The following is a 17,550-nucleotide window of genomic DNA, read 5'->3' as shown; positions in this document are numbered from 1 at the left end:
CATCATTTGTGGTAGTATATAATGAAAAAATATTATATGTAAAACTACATAATTATACTTCATATGTTCTTTATATAATGCAATTATCTTTTTGATATCTCAACAAAGATCACTATTAATTAAAAACTTAACCTACTTCTCTATAAACTCAAAACATAACTTGCAACTATAGGTGTTTCTTATAAATTGTTATAAAACTAATAAATTATTCACTCGTATAAGCGTTTAAACAAAAAAATAATTAATAAATATCACTGACAATTTTTTATATTTCTTATATAATCCTGCATGATTTCACGAAGTTTAAACTTTTGAATTTTCCCAGAAACTGTTTTTGGAAAATCGTCCAAGATCATAACGTGGTTTGGAACTTTAAATCTTGCGATCTGTGATAATATAAAATAACTTTGTTTAAATATATATGAACTCTTATATAACTCTGAATAAACTGATAATAAAACTCACGTTTCCATTACAATAATTTTTTACAGTTTCTTCGTCAACGGTAGATCCTTTTGTAATTTTTATAGCGGCACATACTACTTCACCAAGTCTCTCATCTGGTATTCCAAATACCTTTTACAAGAAAAAATTATTATTGTTAAAATTAACAGAATTATTATTAATTATTTTTATTAAAAATACAATTTGGGTTTTCCATACAAACCTGTGCTTGAATAATTTCCGGATGAGATTCTAAAAAATACTCGATTGCCTGGGGTTGTATGTTTTCACCGCCTCTAATTATAATGTCTTTAATCCTGCCCGTGACCACACCATAACCATCTTCACTCAAAATTAAAATATCACTAAACATTGAAAAAAAAAATATATCATTTTTTTTTCGTACATAAAAATGATTAATATTTCTGTAATAAATAAGTACCCAGATTTAAGCCAACCATCGTCGTCTATTGCCTTCTTCGTCATTTCCTCATCGTTCCAGTAGCCAGGCATAACGTTGTAGCCTTTAAACCAAACTTCTCCAGGTCTGCCCATCGGTACAATGATCCCATTTTTATCCACAACTTTAACCTAATTATATAATACACTATTATACTCATATTACGAATTATGATACATTAATCATATTGAAACATTAAAATTCAATATTATATTTTCTGAAAATTTTTATGATTTTTACATTTTAAGCACTTTTAATATTACTTAAAAATGTTATTTTAAAATTTTATTGAAACTTTCATAGTAACAATGCATACATTTTTGGTTTTTTTTTTACACGCTTTATAAGACGGGAAAATACACACAAGCGCCGCTTTGAATAGTCAATCTTGCACTAAAAATATGTATAATTTATCTAAGTTACAACGTTTAAGGAGAATATAAATGTAAAAATCTATTAAATCAAACTTGACACTACACATAAATAACTATATTATCATAGGTTATTAATATCAGTTATTAATTAAAATGGCATTATATAGTAATTAATTTATTTAGATTAATAAATTTTGTGATTATTAGTAATGAGATGATACAAATCTCATTCAAGTCAATAGTATTTAAAATATGCAAAATTTAATCTACCTAAAACAGTTTATTATTTTTGCTTGCGCAGTATTGTAGACGATAATGCATGTTCATGGCTGTTTTATATTTATATTTTGTATTAGCATAGTATATTTTGTTAATTGTATGTATTTTGTACAGTAATAAAATTATACTACGTGTATATACACCTATAACAGTGCAGGTGTCTCTAAAAAACTAATTGATCCTACGTCACTTTATGACGACGATTTAGAAATTTTTGAATAAATTGTAGTTAAATAATATTAAATATTATTATATATATGCGTGTTTAACTGATAATATCCGAGTAAAATATTGTCTTCATACACGTTATAATATTACGATGTTTATTTTAGTATAATTATGAATTATAGTTATTATTTTGTACACTACCATCGCTTTACTTTATTATTGTAACGGTCTCTAAACTTCTATATTATATATTGAGCAATGTGTGAATTTGGTAGATTGAATCAGAAATGCACTGTATTAAAAAAAAAAAACAAAAGTTGTTAGTACCTGTCACCCGTTACTTCCCAATGTCGACTCGATCTTTCGATTGACACAAGACAACGGAAATGTGTACCAAAACATGTTCGAAATACATTTTATATATACATAATTACATTGAATTGACTGTGAAAAGAGACCACCATACGATAATAATAAATTTTTACTAAAATTGTTCACTATTAAAATAGCTATATTTTACAATTAAAAAAAAAATAAACGTATTTTAACGTACCTAGATACTCAAATAATAGTTTATGAATGTCTTAATTTCAACTAAAATTCAATATTATTTAAGTATCATAGATATAATATATTTACTATTATTGCCTACTATAACCAATAAAATTTAGATAACTCAAATTATTAATTTTATATTTTTATTTATTTATTAGCAAAATTAAAAATGCAGCATAATATATTATTAAAAGCCGCATATTAAGGATTTTTCGGGCATTAAATTCACTGCTCTATTTGTTACAATCTCAGATTAGCTTATACATGCTTATAAAAACTAACTTTATTATTGATCTTTTTCAATAAAATTGTGAAACAGCATTCTAAGTACTTATTATAAAAAGAAAAAACTGTAAAAATCATTAAAACAAATTAATATGTACTGTTCATTAGTTTATTTTTTTTCTTGTGTGAAAAACAACTCAAGGTGAACAACAAATATCTGCAAAGCTGATCACATATAAATAGCATATCTATATTTATTTTTCATCTAAAACTTACTTCACAATGATCGAGTACTTGACCAATTGTAGTTAGTGATTTATGCTCAGGCTCACCAGCATTAGAAACGAATACAATAGGACTTGCTTCTGTCATGCCATAGATCGACTAAAATCAAAATAATGCCATAAATATAATGAATAACATTCAATTAAACAAATTTTAAGTCACAAGCCAAAATGAAAACGTTTACCCTTATATTATCATAATAAAAAATAAATTAAACTTCCTTAATAAATATAGAATTATACTGTTATAATAATATATTTCTACTAAGTATATACCGTGTAGGTAAACCTGTTATTTAATTTTCGAGCTAAAACATATTTACAATTTTATTTTTAACTAATATACATGAAGGTACCTGAAGTAATCACAATTACAAAATAGAAAATGTGTTTGATTATATTTTAGTTCCAAGGAAATTTACTAAGAACATTGTATGGTGTAAGATGTCTGTTATTTAATTATTGTTATTATTTATGGAAGGATCTTTATTACACAGAAATAGAAATCAAAACCATCACGTTTTATCTTATTTTTATGTTTGTATTTTTTTTTTTTTTTTTACTTATGGTTTTAATTTTGAAAATATTATATCCTAATTGTAAACAAAAATATTAAATTATCCAGAATATTTATTTATTCAATTTATTCCATATTATTTATTTTTTTCCATAAATAAATTAGTCAAATAATTACTTCACAATTGTATATTGGAAAATATCTAAGTCAATAAAAGAAAATAACTAATATTTATTCTATAAGAAATTTTCCAACCTAACTGTTTATTTTATTATGAACATTTAAGTATTTTTTTTTTTTTTGAAATCTGTATCATATTGCATAACATGTATTATTTAAGTAATTACAATTTAGTTTTGTGTTGGTTAATTAATTTTCTGTCGTACAAGTGCATTAAAATAATTAAATGCAAAATAAAGATCTTCGAATCTTACAGTACAAAAGCTAGAGAAATTGATAAAGTTTTCATCAAATTTGAGAATTTTGCTAGTCATTAATTCTTATTACATGAATTCCAAATAAGGAATAATAACTGACAATTAATCTATCATCTCATCATGTTGACAAGCATATTAGTTTATAATAATTATATGAAATTGTATATCATTCATAGTATATAATTTCCAAATAAATTAAAATTTTTTTTTAAATTGTATTTAAATAATTAATATAATAAAAATGTTAAACTAATTTAATCTAAACTCTAATTTAAACAAATAATTTTCCGTAGTTTACATACATCATAAAATATTATATCTTTTAAATTAGTTATTTAATTACTATTTAAATGCTCGTTGCTTTTATTCATTTATCAATACCGATACTGATTTTAATGATTTACATGTTTACAAATACGAGTTTGGTATCAATTATAATAATTGTAAACTCGACTCGTTTATTAAAGCAAATTGTAAAATTTCCTGCAATTTTTTGTAAGTATAGTACTGATTTTATAAGCAGTGAAATATTGATGTAAAGTTAATCTTCGATATATTAAATTGTTGAAGGTACAAAATATTAAGTCCACATTGTGTTTACTTTTGAAAATAATTTAACATTACCTAAAAAACTCCACAATGGGAGAATAATATTCTCATATTTTCCACCGAAAAGAATTTTTTATTTATTTTATTTATTATTTTCATATAATTGAAAAATTTACAAAATTGCATGATTGGGTAAGTTTTTTATTTCAAAATTATAATTATGTAACCATGAAATTATATATTTTTAAATAGTGTATCATGATGATGCTTATTATTTAGATTGATATTTCGCTATTTTTGTACTTTGTAAACGTTGTAGTCAGTAACTTTCATTTTTTTTAGTTTTACATGATTATACTCGTTTATAAACATTATTTGATATTCATTAATTAAACTAGGTCATTTTTATTATTTACGTAATAATATAAAAATAAAATATTTTTATCAATGCAAATATTTTATTAAATCGGAAAAATCAATCAACATTTTTATTACGTACATATTAATCTTGGGCAAATACACTTACCCGATGATTATTATTTTCAAACAACTATATAATAAGTTTATAACAAAAAGATAACATATTATATTAAACTTTGAAAAAAACTGAAAATTAAAAATAAACAGCACCCTTTTATTTTTTTAAGTTTTTACTTCCAATTATAGATGTTATACATTTATATGCAGTTGTATACAAAACAGGTACCTACTTAGTATGTAAATCTAAAATCTGACGGAATACGTTTTACGTGTATAAAATAATATTATTATAACATTATATAGCATTATGTACATAATATATTATTTTGTATACATAATAAACACGTGTTTATTGTATACATAAAAGTATAGTAAACTACTATAAGAAGAGTATCAATTTACAATATTATATAATCACTCCATAGATAAACATGAGTTAGCCAGTATTTTTAGTTGAAATTAATTACCTATGTGATGTTATGATATACGAATATCATACCTACAAATAAACAGTACGCCGGCCCCCGCCCGAGATAGATCATTTAAATCTAAACGATGTTACAAAAACTCAATAAATATTTCTAAATTCAATCATAAACTATATTTACAATACACGTGAAGCGCTAGATACTTATTAAAATACGTTTTATTGCAATATTTCCCCTCTGGTCAGTTATTATTATATACTCCACTTTTCTTTCTCGTAGCATATACGATTGAATAACTGCAAATTTAATTTTTCACTTGACCTACAATATGGTTTTAGTCCTTAATGAGTTAGGCTCTATCAATATTTCTACTACGATTATTTAATCAGATATTTGTGAATAAAGCGTTACAAAAAATACCTTAGACTATACGCCTTATAATGATATATACAAATACAAGCACTGATCTTTTTTTCGGTGTATTAAAATATATTACCACAATTCTTTTGAGATTGAATGTAGTTTTAATTTGTTTGAATAAATTGGGCGAACACAGCGCACCTGCACATAATCCAATTTCAGGAGTAGTAAATGTATACCCTTGATCCAATAGTTCTTTGGAAGCGTTAATCAAATCTATGTACATCGTTGGTGTCCCATACAAAATTGTACACCTATTAACATGATATACTAAAAACTATATATTTTGTTTTCTTACATTATATTAGTTTAAAGTAAAACGAATTCATTTATATTATATTATAATCATTAACAAATATCAATCAAAATAGTTATGAAAAAAACTAAAAAAAAATTGTATATTAATATAATTAATAAAAGTTACCTGTGTGTACACTGTAATAACAATTTTCTTCTACTTAAAAAAATGTACATGCATATATTATTAAGTTTATATTGTTCATGAATAGCAATAAATTACATTGAACTACAGATTATAATTAACTTATAAGTATAATGTTTTTTTTTTTTTTAATATAAGTCATATTTTTTACTATTAATTAAATGTATGAATACATATTAATTTAAAAACACTTACTTTTCAGCAAAAACTGCCTTTGCAGATTCAATAGGTTTGTAACCAAATGCTGGCAATATCAGAGTACTACCGCTATTTAAACTTGACATAATACCGACTACAGTTCCAAAAGTGTGAAAGAATGGAACTTGCAACAATATTCGGTGTTCCTATTTCAAATTAATATACTAATATTATATAGTTAAGTATAAGTATTAAACGTCAATGTTTTTATTATTATAAGTAATTTAAATATATTTATTATAACAATCAATTCATCATAATTATTCATCATTATTATACAAAGTGATTCTCCAAGCATGCTCACCACTGTTTTTTTTTTTTTTTATTTCACTTAAAAATCAAAATTTTTAAGTATAAGTACTCATTTAAAGATTATATTTTCAAATACTTAAATAGTTTATACCATACGAGGAGTATCCTGTGATTTTTTTCAAACAGGAACTGCCTTTTTTACTGTAAATAGTTAAGCACGTAATTTTTTTGAAAATTTTAACATCTATTAATGGATTTAAACAAGCAATTTTTGATTAAATCAGTTTAGTATTTAAAGAATAATAGCCCATGGTAGTATACATTTGAAAGACATAATGTGCTATGGTAACTAATATTGATTTACTAACATTTTATTATTCGTAACAATTAGAGTAGAATAAGCGCTGGACTAAATGATACATATTACATTTTATTTTTTTGGATAACTATTATTTAGGAGACTTATCCTTAGTTATCAAAATAATAATAACTCAGAAACTATTTGTTCGAATTCCGACTTAGGAGTATTGTATGTGATGATATTATTATAGTTCACAAAAAAAAATTCATATTAAAATGTTACAATTATAATATAATAATAACACTCTGAAATCAGTGTTGTTCAAAGATCAGTTACCTTTTCCATTAACATCATTCTCTTAACATAGAAATAGGAGTTATTTACAATATTATGATGAGTCAAACATGCTCCCTTCGGTGCACCAGTTGTCCCCTGTAATATTTATAATTTATAGTTATAACTTATCGATTGAAAACACAAAGAACTGTTGTAGTTGTTATAAAAAAAAAATAATAATCTTTAAAAACAGTTTTTCTTACAGAAGTAAATTGTATGTTACATATTGCTTGAGGATTTAGTTCACGATTGATTTTTTTCAAGTATGATGTTGATTTGATCGTTCCCGATTGACATACATCCCAGTATTTAATGACTCCACTAGAATACGATTAATGGCATGATTATTTAGTTGAATAAACTTAATTTCATTGACTTACGGTAGGTTTTTTTCTGTGTTCATCACTATGAACTCTAAATTCGGTAAATGTCTAGTGGTAACTGGTTTACCATAAGGTTGCTGTGCGATTTCCGGAACAATATTTTTCAACAATTCATAATAGTTTTGATTTGGGTGAAATTCAAGGGCAATCAACATTTTTGCGTCAACTTTGCTAAGACAATGATGTAGTTCATTTTTCATGTACAATGGATTTATATTTACCTATGAATAAAAAATGAAATACATATCTCATTTTTTGTGTTATCCTATTCAAGTACAAGTGTAGAAATTGTAAATCAAACTTACCGCAATAATGCCAGCTTTGATTGATGCTAATAGTGTGATTTCCCATTCAACCGAATTTGAACCCATTAAACATAATCGATCACCTGGTTTCATCCCAATTTCCAAAAGACCAGCAGCTAACTCATCTACCTAATTAGTTTTATGAACACATTTTTTTCATATTATTTAATTATACCTACTGATCTCTTATTGCTAAAAAAAATTATGGTCTTTTCATTTTTACAACCTCATGTTTAAGATCTGAGAAAGTAATTTTTCGGTTTTGATGTACAGAAACTATAGCTTCTCTATTTGGGTATTTTTCTGCCGCTTCGTCAATCAAATTTCCAACGGTCATACATTTTAAAGGTTCATTTTTAGGGCCTTTATAGTAACTAGGTTTTGGAATAATAGAAGCAGTTGACCTGTGAATAATTATACAATTTTAAAAATACAAAATATTGTAAAAATGAATTGTTTAATATTACATTAATATATTATAAAATACAATTTAAGTACACATTTATTAAAGGACAAGTGCAATAATAAAATTTACATCAGTTCATAATTCTCGAGACTATGTTATAAAAGCTAAATAAAAAAATACTACAATTAAACTTTTGTTTGACTAATATCTTTATGTATTTTTAAATTTAAAATTTAAAATATTAATTATGAAAGCATATTTTCATAGACAAATAACGCGCATATTATGAATCAATAGGTTTTTTGCATAATTTTAAATATATTCTGTAAATGAATAATTTGTTTCTATACAACCTAATAGTGTAAGTTTAACTTTAAAAATCGTCCTTCAAAACAAGGACTTTATAATGTTATAATTTTGGAATAAAAATAATAATAATAATGAAATAAAACACGTAATAAAATAAATAGTATGAAATATTAATGTACAAATTCAAACAACTTTATAACATAAAATAAAATACATTATATTAAATTATTACTCGTATTATATTTTAATGAATCGTCAAATAATTTTATAGATGGCATATACTATAACCTTCATAAAAGTTTAAATTAAAAAATAAATATGATCGTGGATATAGGCATATTATATTTTATCTTTTCAAGAATTTAAAATAACACGTATTATTACAATAATAATAATATTTTGTTAACGATTAAAATAAATCCTTAAAAATAAATGTCGTTTAGTGTTCCTTTACTAACAACACAAGTAATTTCTTTCAATATTTTATCAAAGTATATTAACTTTGTAGTACTTGTTCAAAAACAACAATGATACGTGACATAAAACTATTAAACATAAATCATATTTTAATAGGTTTACATAAAACCATATATGTCTTGTTTTTGGCTAGATAGATCAGATGGAGTTATAAGGAAGACATTTTGTAGTAAGCATAAATTATACTCAACTTAGGTAGGTATATGTCAAGTAAGTACCTATATATATATTTACAATACATTACATCGTTTTAATATGTAAAACCGTTTAAATATAATCGAATATGAAAATTATAATCAAAGTACCTTATAATTCAGGTACACGGTAAACCTTAATTAATGCAATACATCTCATTTTTTATTTCTGATTAAGTGGACTTGATATATATTATGATAGTTCGATATTGTTTTAAATTAATATCAACTTTTTTTTTTTTAAGTTATATACAATCTGTTCCTTAGGAACAATAAGAATATGAGATAATAGAAATAAAATACATGAAAGTTTGATGGGAAGAGTCACCCAGTGGTAAAACTGCCCTTACTTGATTTTTTTTTTTTTTTTATAACCAACTAAAGAGCGTAAGTATTTGATTATCCGTAAAATTCAGCAATAGATAATTTAAAATAATATTTATTACCTAATTTTAAGTTTTTATAAAATAATTTTTAATTTAACTATGCAATAATGCACTTACTTATTAATATTTTAATAAGTAATATGAAATACACCATTTACTTATCATTAGCGGATACTGTTATTATTACTTATAACTAGATAATTTATAACATGCCTATAGACTTTCACTTAAATGTCAAGACAAATAGTGAAATTTATTTTAAAAGATTAAACTTTACTATTATAGACAACATACGTTTAATAAATGTACTTGATTTCATTGATTAAATTACTATAAATTTAAAAAAAATAAATCAATGCAAATATTAACTATCATTTATCACTGAATAAATCTATACACATGCACAGTGCCGCGTTAAGCTATGTTGCCGCCCTGGGGCAAATTAAAATATGCCGCCCTTACAAAAATTACAATTCAAAAAACACACTATTAATACTAACGATTTACTTGTAACAAAATATGTTTGAGGAAAAAACGTATAGAAATAATGAAAATAGCTTATACATACAATTATTAGAACAAGTTCTTAATTCTTATCGCCTTGTGACATGTAGCGGTAGATGGCAGCTTTTTCGTGATATTTATAAACGAAATAATATGTACTTATTATAGTTATACAGTCACACAAAAAAAATTTTAATTATAAATTTTTTATTTTATGTTGATCCTCCAAAATTTGCCGCCCTGAGGCAATTGCCCCTCCTTGCCCCCCGTTAAACGCGGCTCTGCACATGCATAAAAAATACATGTACAGTAATACATGCTTATTAATAAAAATATGATATTATTTCATATTTATGTAACAATTTATTTTTAGAGTCAAAATTAATATTGTCTTGACATCAAAATTACGTATATAATATACTCGTAATAACAACAAGTACACATTTTAATTTACCAAAATACTACTGTTCGGAATATCTTGTTATTTATTAGATTTAAAACTTTGATTTATATTTCATTGTCTTTAACTTACCTACCTAATATACATCAATTCAATATTAAGATAATGTTTTCATCCTTATGTAAACACACTCGATAGTATTGAGTATTATAATATTAAAATATACCAATAGGTACTTACTGTAATATTATTAAATAATAAAATCAAAAGCTCAGGATTTTAATTACATGATTTTACACATACGATTAATAGATTAATCAAAGGATTTTTTTGGGATAAAAATGTATTATACTTAATTCAAATACATTTTACAAATTTATTACGAAAAAATTACTTTTAATATTATTTATAGATATACAACGTGTTAATGTATACCCTTCAATAATAAAAATAAACTTTTTTTATAAAATTTATTTAATATAAAATATATTGTACGTTTATATATATATTTAATTATTAAGCTCATAGGTAAATTCGTTTTTGTTTCATATTTTACGCTGTACTTACGTATATTAATATGTAAATATAAAAAAAATCACTTTAAAAAAATTATCACTATATAATCAATAGTCGCTAATAAGGCTTTGTAGATAAGTATTATATTGTACCCAATAATTATAATATCATTATAAGTAATTCATTGAATAATATTTCTACACCAATATTATTGTCAATATATGTTAATACATTTTTCAAGATTTGTTATTTATAGTTTGATTTCAGAATTAACTCCTTACAAATAAACTTGTAATTTATGCTTACTTTTTTTCTTTTTCAAAATAATCTTCAATCATTTTATAGGCGTTACGTTTATTAATTAGTTACACCTGATGACAAAGTTTAATATTTGAATACGATACGCACTGTAAACTACTAAATCTGCGAATTATTTTATACCCAACTTGCAAAATGTCTAAATAAGTCAATTATTGTTATTTTAATCATCAAATAAACTTCTACACAAATGAAATACTGATCAAATATGTTGCAATAAAATAAAGACCCGTAAAAAAAAATGACTAACTAAAACAATAACGTTCCATTGATATTTAAATCATTATTAGTATTTGCATAGTACCTATTTGAAATTATAATTTAAAATTTTTATTTCTCCTTGTGATTCACAGAATTTGATTTATAATGGTATTTTCTGTAGACCCCTATTATATTCAATATTTTGATGATAATTCTATGAATAATCAATATAGTATTACAAAGGTTGATTTTTAGAATTAATTTGACACACGTGTCAATATATTATTTTTTTCAATAATTTATTTTATTATTTTTTTTTTTTCATACCTTAAACATGATTTTGTGCTTAAATAATTAACTGCCTAAGTTGTATTTATAGTCCACAGCAGCAAATACAATTTAATTAAACCATGTAATATGAAGTACAAACATTTAAAACACGTATATTGATATAGAAATTATATTATAAAAGTAATAAATAAATTATACATAATTAATTGTAATATATCGACTTAAAATATATAATCATCATAAAATCAAAAATTTTAGCAGAATTTTTCATAAATTACTATTAAATTTAATTCAAATCGATTTTTATCGCTTTATAATTTAATTTATTAGGTGGAACGTGTCTAGGTAGGTTAACGGTACTTATGGACATTATTTTTTATATTTTAACACTTTATTTTATATTTCCATATTTTATTCAAAATCTAAAGTAAAAAACATATAATTAACTTAGTTTTCATTTTTTTTCTCAAATATCTATACCTGTTTGATTTAATATCATCTCTATGCATGCCTTGTAAATAAATAATAAGTAATAAGCCTAGAAATTTACTTATAATACAAGTATATTTATATTGTAATAAGAATTTAAAAAATTGTAAATAAAAATTGTATAATCACCAACACAAATAATATATAAGTACCTATCTTAGTTAAATAATATAAGGTAGGTTATTTTAGTACTAAAAAACAATTAAACGTGCGTAAAGTGCTAATGTGTTTTTTCTTATGAATATGTGTAGATATAGACTAAGTATTTTAATAATATAAAATTAATGTTTTTTTTATCGTAAGTAATTTTTACATGACTGTCGCTTCACAGATTTATATTTTATAAAATTAAGATTTTTATATAGATTTAAAATAATTAAGTTAACTATTATCTTATTCACATAATATAAAAAATAACTAATGCCAATATGACATAAACCTAATGATTCTAAAAACGTGTACAATTTTATCTTGTTTTTCTAAACTGATATTTTAAACAATACATTTTAATATCAATCAACTTCCCACTATCAATAGCTCGTAATAATTAAGGTTAAAAAAAAAGCTGTAAACGAATAGGTATTTAAAAATAGTAGTTTAAAAGCGATCAATAAAGCATCAATATAGGTATCTTTTAACAGCTTATCATCCTTTAATGTATTTTGAGCATCTTTGACACGTTATACACAATTAAATGTTAGCATATTATATCACTTTTATGAATATCAAAAATCATTCTTAATAGTTTATAACAATATAATTTCAGAATTATGTATAATACTACAATTTACATAAATTATAATTAACAAGCCGAAGAATGTAGATGTAAATTTGAATTGTTGACGTAACGAAAATATGTAACTATGAATATTGCACTCATAATCCTTTAAAACCTACTAGAATATTTATTTTAATAAAAATATGGTCTAGTCTCATTGTCAAAATTCACCATAACTTAAACAAAATATAGGTTAAAAGCTGATTAATGATAGAATAAAAATCATTTTAAATACTTTTTTACTAATAACCAGTTAATATAGTCAATAGATAAAGTCTACTTAATGTTTATCATTATCATTAAGCTAATATTACTATTTTTTTTTACTACATGAATAAACTTCTTGAATTAACCTACATTTTTTTAATAACCATCCAAATTTATTTTTATTTTAATAAATTGTAAGATATTTAATTATAAAAATTTGATATTACAAATTACACTAAGATTTTGAAAACTATAATTTATTGTTACTACTTATACTTCTATTAAATATTTATGAAATAATGAATATTTATATTGAAATAAGATAATAGCATACCTAGTTAATAAAATATGTAAACTGTATAATATGTTTTAAAATTAAAACCTATGTCTTTGTACCTTAAGTTGCTTAACCCGTCGTTAGATCATTGACAATTGACGTTCAAACGTCAAACAGTTATGTCCATTATTTTAATTCAAATCATCATTAACTCATTTTACATTACATCGCCGTAAAATAACTGAAATTAAACACTGATATTCCACTCAAGAGTTTAGGATGGAACTTCTGAACATTTTGTTTTGAAATCAATAGGAAAATTAAGTAAATACGATAATAGTAAACATATTTTCATAATAGTGTAGTATAAGTTTTCATAATAAAACAAACAAAAAAAACTTGTATCCTTATATTATGATGTACTAAAAAGTAAAAACTAATATTCAATACACTAATAGCGGCCAATAACCAATGAAGTCGACGCCTTCTATTTATAACAAAAATAAATTAATTAATTAAAACACATTTCATAATTATACTTATTATTATGTTTAGAGCATCAGTTATAATTTTACTATTTGCGATTATATATAATAAAATATTAATTACTTATAAAATAATGAGTCAAGAAAAAAATAAAAAGTTTGTTTAAAAACAAAAATAATTGAGTTTCACATAATGTTTTGTGTGCGTATAAACATTTTTTTTTACAAATTTTGGAAATTTATTAAAGTTTGATTTTTTTTTTTTATGTTTGGCAATAGAGCAATCGTACAGATTATCTTCCAGATTTTTTTTTTCCTATAGTAATTTAACATTTTTTCCGCAAAAAATTGTTTTCACCATATTTCTGCTAATATATTACATGTTGATGAATACCTACTAAAGAAAAATACTACACGTCTTGTTTTTAATAACTATCTTCAAATATTGAACAATAGGTCACAATTTATGACATGTATTCATACAATAAAAAACAGCAACAACAAACACTGATAATCTTGACAAAGATTTATTTCCTAATAATATATTAAAAAAAAAAAAAAAAATCATTTTATATCTATTGTTTAATTTCTTATGCATTATACTCATATTTAACAATTTTTTTGATATGTTAAATTCAAAGCCTTACACATCAATACAGGTGCATACCTTCGAAGTATTACAATATTAAAACATTGTATTATGGACGTTATACTGTTTCTTTTTTATGGTTTTAACAATAAAAGAATATAGCAATAGAACTTTCCAATTCAATTCTATTGGTTAATCACATTCATAACAAATGTGTCTACTATATAGTTTATGTTTTCAGAACAGTTATGGTGACAGTAGTGGTGACAATTTGAAACTCTAATGAGTCTAATGAATAAAAATCACCTAACTATTGTATCTCCGTTATTAAGAACTTATTGAAAACTATCAAAATCGTCGGGATTTAATTTTTTTTTTTTTTTAATAATATTTAATTAATTTGTTAATGAAAAAGTTGCAGTATGTACAGTATATTGTCCTGCATATGTGTTCTGTTCTGTAAACGTTCACAAACATTCTGTTTGCACTACTATTGTTTCAGACTTTCAGTTAATAAACCGTATAAAATATGTAATCAGTGTAAGAAAATAAAACGAAGAGCTTGTTACAAAAAACCTGTTTACCCACAGTTGGATCAAAAATGCGCAAACAGCACCAGTGAACATCCCATGAACATCAGAACAATTTGCAGTAAACACGCAAAAACTATAGAGTCAATGACCACTACACTACACTACACACAACCGCCACTCCACTAAACCAACAAAAATATGAATATTAATAAGCATAAAATTTGCATTTATGCTAGCATACCGCTGACCTTCCTTACCTTAATATTACAGTAGTCGTGTTTGGTTATACTAATCTATTTTAGGTAGTGATATAACGTCGGTAAAACGTATTCATAGAAAACAAAATTCAGTAAAACACTTTTAATGAAATATTAAATATTAAATTTACTATTTGTTGGTTACGTGATCCACCCTCGCCAACACTAAAAAAAAAACTTGTATTGCATTAAACAACCTAATGGAACTGTTTGATTGATACCAACGGATGTGGTTTTACAAAAATAAATTTATCCATTAGAAAAATTAAAACTTAATATACTCGTACATTATATAAATTAGAGTATTTAAAAATGAGTGCCTAATCGTTAACTAAAACTTTTCGTTTGTACTTACTCTCAAAGTCTCTATGTAACAAGTATATTGGCATTTTGCTCATCTCAGTAGAATCACTTTACATACTTTACATACCTACATCACTTTAGTTTTTACTGTTTTTGATATTTCATTTTGAAAAATAAAATAATATTTTTTTCTATTTTAAACCTAAAATTTATATTTTCATTGCAATACTTACATTTTTAACATTTCTTATTAAAGAAAAATAATTGTCTAATAGTATTGATATATTTTGTATTTATTTATTTGTATATTTAAACGGATGAACTCAATTACAATTATTATAAACATACGTCTAAGGCTTACAATAATTCGTATTATTGCATTTGTTGTTAATCTTAAATAAAATACGACTGTACAAATAGTAACATAATAGGTAAATTAATAGGTTTAAATATAATATATGTGGTATTGCAATATTTATAAGCGAAATAATTCACTAAATGAAAATGATTAAAATTACAAAATAAAGAACTACCTAATGGTTTAATATTTGAATCATTTAAAGTTTAATAAGTTTGAATATTGTACCAAATATTTTCAACTCCTGCTTCACTCACAATCGCTGTATAATATAGACTATTATAGTCACTATTGGAGCAAGTTAACATAATGATTTTAGTTTTCTACTGAATATATTTAATTAAAACATGTATCATCACACACTCAAGTAATTAGTTATTTACAAATAAATTTCGCGTACAATTTATAAAATTAATCTAATCTCTGAACATTAGTCTTACAGAGTTATAATACCTGCTAGGATTATTACTTATGTTATCATAATCTGAATGTATTTTGTTGTTCGTGATTAAAATTGTTCGTTCTTTAATTATTTCCCTGTGTGGTTAATTACGTATCTTGATATAACCTAATGATCCAAAATTTCAGTACTCACGACAATAATCTAAACATTTTCTAAATAAATAAAAGGATACTTATTTCCAAAAAAATGTTGATGTGTCATTGATCTACACAATTTTAATTTTTAACCTGACAAATTAAATAATCAACCGGTGCGTGAAGACAATTCTATTTTTAAAATTAATGTATAAATGGTTTTGAACATAAGAGTTATTAGTTTTTAAATATTCGACATTTACTTAACATTTTCTCAATGTTCAACAATAATAATATGCAAGTCAATTGCTTTCAAATATACCAACCGTGATCACAAGCAATTGGTGACCTTAACAGTGGTATATTTAAAGTCTTTGTGTATAAATCACTAGTGCCAAAATTTGTTTACATTGATTTACTTGTAATATACAAACAACACTTCTACATATAATTTATTTATTTAAATTTTAACGGATCATAAGATCCAAGATACAGTTTATTATAATAGTACAATATTGACAATGATATTAATAATATAAATGATACAAAGAACAATAAAAATAATCACGGTAAAACAATAATAGATAATAATACAAATAATTATATTTATAAAATTATTAAAATATTTCAAAGAAGTAAAGTTAAATAAATCAAGTTTTTGATCGTTAGTTAATAACATCATTCAATTAATAGATAAAGCAAAAGCATAGTTTGTCCTTTGTGAAAAAGCACAAAAATTGGGAGATTTACACTAAGGAACGTTAAAATTAAGAAAATTTAATAGCTCGGGACAATCAGTATAACCATTTTTTAAAGTTTAAATAAAAATTTTAAATATTTTATTTTTCTTCTTTCTGGTAAACTGACAGTGTGAAACAAATTTAATAATAGATGGTAA

The 17,550-nt window shown here is 23.5% G+C and overlaps 1 protein-coding gene across 1 annotated transcript; it reads right to left on the bottom strand.

Moving 5' to 3' along the window:
* Positions 1-249: 249 nt before the first annotated feature.
* LOC112600148 (acyl-CoA synthetase family member 2, mitochondrial-like) lies at positions 250-11,591 on the bottom strand. Its single transcript, XM_025347319.1, has 13 exons — positions 11,336-11,591; positions 8,064-8,241; positions 7,838-7,966; positions 7,530-7,753; positions 7,353-7,470; positions 7,150-7,245; positions 6,258-6,406; positions 5,697-5,874; positions 2,782-2,889; positions 887-1,035; positions 668-809; positions 466-576; positions 250-386 (listed from the first exon to the last, which is right to left on the bottom strand). Exons 1-13 carry the CDS (start codon positions 11,365-11,367, stop codon positions 252-254), a joined length of 1,749 nt encoding a protein of 582 aa, XP_025203104.1. The 5' UTR covers positions 11,368-11,591; the 3' UTR covers positions 250-251.
* Positions 11,592-17,550: the final 5,959 nt, after the last annotated feature.

This window comes from Melanaphis sacchari, unplaced genomic scaffold, assembly GCF_002803265.2.
Source record: "Melanaphis sacchari strain LSU unplaced genomic scaffold, SCAv2.0 Contig61_pilon_pilon, whole genome shotgun sequence".
In the NCBI taxonomy this organism is placed as follows: Eukaryota; Metazoa; Arthropoda; class Insecta; order Hemiptera; family Aphididae; genus Melanaphis; species Melanaphis sacchari.
This window is presented reverse-complemented; position numbering and strand designations above follow the sequence as displayed.